The following is a 4474-nucleotide window of genomic DNA, read 5'->3' on the forward strand; positions in this document are numbered from 1 at the left end:
TAGAACATTGGTGGAATACGTCAGGGCTGTTATGCACTGCTTGTTTTGCTAAAATAAGGTGCTTCTGGAGATGGTATTTTTTGTTGCTGGTAAACTCTCCATCCTGAAGTATTTTATATGGTTCAAAAAAGCTAAACATATTGCCAAATGGTATTGTGAGAGAGGTCAGCTAGCACTGATAATGCTCGACTTAATGCATGCCTATTCAGTACAGCACCAAATATGAACACAAGCAAGGCATGGCATGAGACCCATTGAAACATTTTGTGTCTCACATCTGAGCCCAAACTCATTGGCTTGGATTGCACTGGGTGTAATTCAAGAGTACCTACTGAAGCAGCTGGTAACATAAAAATATGGTTGTCATGGTTTGGGGTTGCTTTCTTCCTTTGTTCCCTCAGAGCTTAACTGAAAATTGATCTCATTGCAGGTTTCTGATTCTACAAAAAACGAATGAGCTGCATGCATCTCCAGTAAACCATGCTCTGTAATCATGATGGTCACGCTTTGCTCCAGGGCCTGGGTGCTGGGACTGAGCTCTTCCTGCTGCAGCAGGAGGTCCCTCTTCCTGCTACTTTGAGCAGGCCATGCCTTTCCTTACCCAACCCTAACCAGTCAAGCTGCCCTTACAGAGGGGCACACCGTTTGGCTCCTCAATTCCTCCCCTAGAAATTTCTCTCACTCTTTCTGAAGAGCAGCCTTGTGTTTAATGCACTAAGAGCAAACCCAGGAAATAGGTAGCCTGTTACACCTAAAAACACTGACAGTACTAGGAAAGAAGAGATAACAGGAGTGTACTCTGTCTTAGAGCTACAGCATCTTAGGTGGCAGAAACAGCTCTGACTAGTATTTCAGAGCCCTCTCGAGCTTTAGACAGGCGACAGACTCAGACACAACAAGCAGGAGATGAACACAGCTTTCAAAACTTATTTTATTCTCATGCATTTACTGACACAGGCAGAATCCCCGTGCAACTTGCAGAAGTCGGGAAACATTCCCCACCATCGCTCAGAAGGGGGTCACAGGGTCATCTCTGGTTTTGGGAATCTCATATCTGATAAGGATGGGATCTTTTTTCTCATCGGGAAGGGCTTGGAACACCATTAAGTGGGCGTAGCCAGTATAAGAGTCAGAAATTTGGACCTAGAAACCAGAACAGTAGGAGAATAAGGATAATGTCTGAAACTAAAAGGTGCTCTTACATACTTGGAGGGATATCTTCTCTCAGAAGCTTAAGTTTAGGCATATCTTCACTTCTACTTCAGTGACTCTTAGCCCAACTCTGGATGGTAACACGTGGCAGGAAATACATGGAGACCTCTGTCTCTACGTATCACAGATTGTAATAAAACACATAAAGAACATCAGACAGATGTTAATGGAAAATCAGGACTTCTTAGGGGTAGAAGCACCAGAAGAAACAAAAGGAGAAAGTTTTTGATGGCATTCCATTTAGCTTTTTGAGATCCTTGTCCATCAGCTTCAAACTTCTCGGGACATTTAGAGCAGGAGACAAAAGCCTAAGTCCTAATGGCTCAGAGGAGGGACAAGATGCAGACACCATATCAGCTCCTAGACGATACAAAGAGATCTATCCAAAACCTTCACATGGTCTTAAGAACAACCCCAGAGATGCCATGACAACTTGAAAGCCAAGATCCCTTGTCTTTCTTACTGCAAACACACTGCTGCCTGGACAGACAACATGACATGTCTTTGTGCTTGCACGGATGAGCATGAGCGGCTGAAATAATTTTTAAAATAAACTTGCCTTCCGCTCCACAAAGCCCTCACAAAGATTTCCTACACAGTTGCACAGAATTTCCTGCATACAGAGCCAAATACAACAGGTGCTCAACTCTTAGTGTGTGAGGTCTATGGTATAAAAGGAAGGTTTAATGCCTTAGGCTCTTAAGAGGTCTTTACATGCCTTCTGGTGACTGCAGTGTTGCACTATGTTTGTCGTTGTCTGCATTACATCTCAGCTGTAAATTTGTTGGTAAAATATTAGTGATGTGGAAAATATCCAAGTATAAAAGAGCTCACTCCAGTTAACGCTAAATTGAAGAAGTGTTTCCGGTCACTTGCAAAACTGGGCAAGACAGCACCAGTCACCAGTGCTATAAATGCGTTTTTTAAGTTTGATTACGTATCAGTCTTAACTTCTGAGTAGCTTGGTCAGGCTCCTCAGTAGTAGGTAGGCTACTCAGTACTTGGTAGGCTTACCATGGACAGCACGCAAGTACTTTACACATGTGGTTGCCTAGGTCAGCAATAAGCACTAAGGGAAGAAATCTAACTGGGCGTGACTTCTGGCTCTACCGCAGCCTTCCTATGAGTCGTTACTCTTCATTGCTCACCAAATCGACCACAAAATGAAGGCACATCTCACAGGAGCAGGGGAAGGATAAACATCATTTGTTTAAGTAAGACTCAAACTGGCCATACAAGTAGGTGGCCTGTCAGTATTATTCCCTTGTACCCACAGAATGTAGAAATAACTGGTAACAGTTATGTTAAGGAAGGGCTCAGGAAAGGAGGTTTGGCACTATCTGTCCTTCCTGGGATCAACTAAATACGGGCATCTGAGAGCAAATGCTCTTTACGTCTCTGCAGAATCACTGTTCCCCAAACCCTATCTGCCAGTTCTCTTCCATAAAAAACAAACTCTGACTCTTGTCAAGAGAGCGCATCCTACCCAGGCTTATATCCACTCATACGTGAGGTTATATTAGAGCAGTCACATGTAGGGTTTGTGCTGTGTTTCTTTGTTTGTTTTAACTAAAGAAAGAACAGGCAGGCTGTACCTCTGCAGCAGATGACACAGAACCAAAGGATCAGCACACGTGCTTGCATACAAAACCAGTCAGAAGAATCTGGGATGCTCGCATTAAATTAAAAAATGGACTAACTCTCCATCAAATGCTCAGGCTGGCTTCAAAGTAATCATCATAAACACTACTGGAGGACACAAGAGGGAATATGAAATCTGCTGCTTTGCCTTGAAAGGAAACAGGAGAGCACAGTTCCGGCTAGTTTAGATAATTTGAGCTGAGAAGGCTATCCACTCTCTTCAAGTGAGATGATCTTACAAAACTTATCATTCACATCTCAACAAGCACAGTGAAAGTTGTTTACGTTTTTATACTTCTATTCTAGAGTAGTGACAGAGGAATTTTATAAGCAGCTAGAGATAGTGTTTATTCTTGTTGGTCCCATCAGCTTGTCTACATTTGCTTCCCTTTCTTGCTATAAACCACTATGCAAGTCACCTATGTTGTTTGACTACAAAATAATCCCTCTTAAAAAACATACAAACCTTAATGAAGTAGTTTGTTCCAGCAACCAACTGATCCCTATATACTATGGCTTGAAAGATATCAAATGTTCTCTTTTCCCTTCTTTCAAACTCTGGCTTCACCTGTAAAAAGAAAAAGAAAAAGAAAAAGAAAAAAAAAAAAAAAAAAAAAACTGTTGGCAGGTTCATATTTAGGCTTTTCCTTCCCTTCTACCACTCCAATTTACATATTTCTATACACGTACCTGCAAGAAAATAAACCCAGAACCATCAAAGTAATTCAATTTACAACCACATCTCCAGCATTCTTTCCTATTTCAAGTGTTGCCTCCAGCATTCTTTAACATCACGTTAGAATTAGGCTTCATAAATATTTTTTTTCCTAAAAGCTGCATATTGGTACTTATCAGGTACAATCTTCTCCTTTCATATATAGCAACCACAGTGCGAGAACAGTAGAGTTGGTCTTTTGATTGTATTCAAAGATTAAGTGAAGGTAGCCAGTACTATGCCTGCCGATGGACAAGGATGAAACACAGAAGTGATTTGGGTTTGTCTTACTTGCACAGTGCCTCACGCAGAACGCTGAGAAAAATACTTCCTGGCAAGGGCATTTTCTTCACTTTCAACACTCAGTATCACCACCTGGTCTCCCAGCCTTCGCACAACATTCACCCTTCACACAGACTTCATCTTTAGATAGGTTGCAACTCACCTGGTCAACAATATGCTGGACTTCTGGAGTAGCAGGCTTAGTTTCAGATAAGCCCCCAAGCACCATTGTGGCAGGTAACATCTCCGAAATGATGGGTGGTTCTGAGGAGGGAAGTCTAGAGTAGTCTGAGAAGAGTCACCAGGCACCTTGTTGTTGTCGACAGAAGGAAGACACAGACGCTCAATATGAGTGAACAATGAACTTCAACTTTAATGGATAGCTCAGTCGCCTTTTATCTAGTTTGAACGTAATCAACTCATACATATTGCAAAAACTAAGCTCAGGATTGGGTAACATTTCCCACTCTTTTCAGTTAGTTCCTCCTTCTTTTAGCCACCGTCCCGCCTTAGGGACTTACCCCATCGCTCAAGGGCATCGTGTCCTTGAGCCTGATTGGCTCTCAGCCAGCTGCGTACGTGCCAGACTCATGTGAGTTGAGTACGTGTCCTGGTTTCAGTTAG

General features: G+C 42.4%; 1 protein-coding gene across 1 annotated transcript; it reads right to left on the reverse strand.

Moving 5' to 3' along the window:
* Nucleotides 1-913: 913 nt before the first annotated feature.
* Nucleotides 914-4474, reverse strand: LOC309873888 (cystatin-A-like). Its single transcript, XM_082751677.1, has 3 exons — nt 4014-4474; nt 3320-3421; nt 914-1143 (listed from the first exon to the last, which is right to left on the reverse strand). The coding sequence occupies exons 1-3, from the start codon at nt 4092-4094 to the stop codon at nt 1009-1011; spliced, it is 318 nt and encodes a 105-aa protein (XP_082607803.1). The 5' UTR covers nt 4095-4474; the 3' UTR covers nt 914-1008.

The sequence above is a fragment of the Aythya marila genome, assembly GCF_965140915.1.
Source record: "Aythya marila genome assembly, chromosome: 1".
In the NCBI taxonomy this organism is placed as follows: Eukaryota; Metazoa; Chordata; class Aves; order Anseriformes; family Anatidae; genus Aythya; species Aythya marila.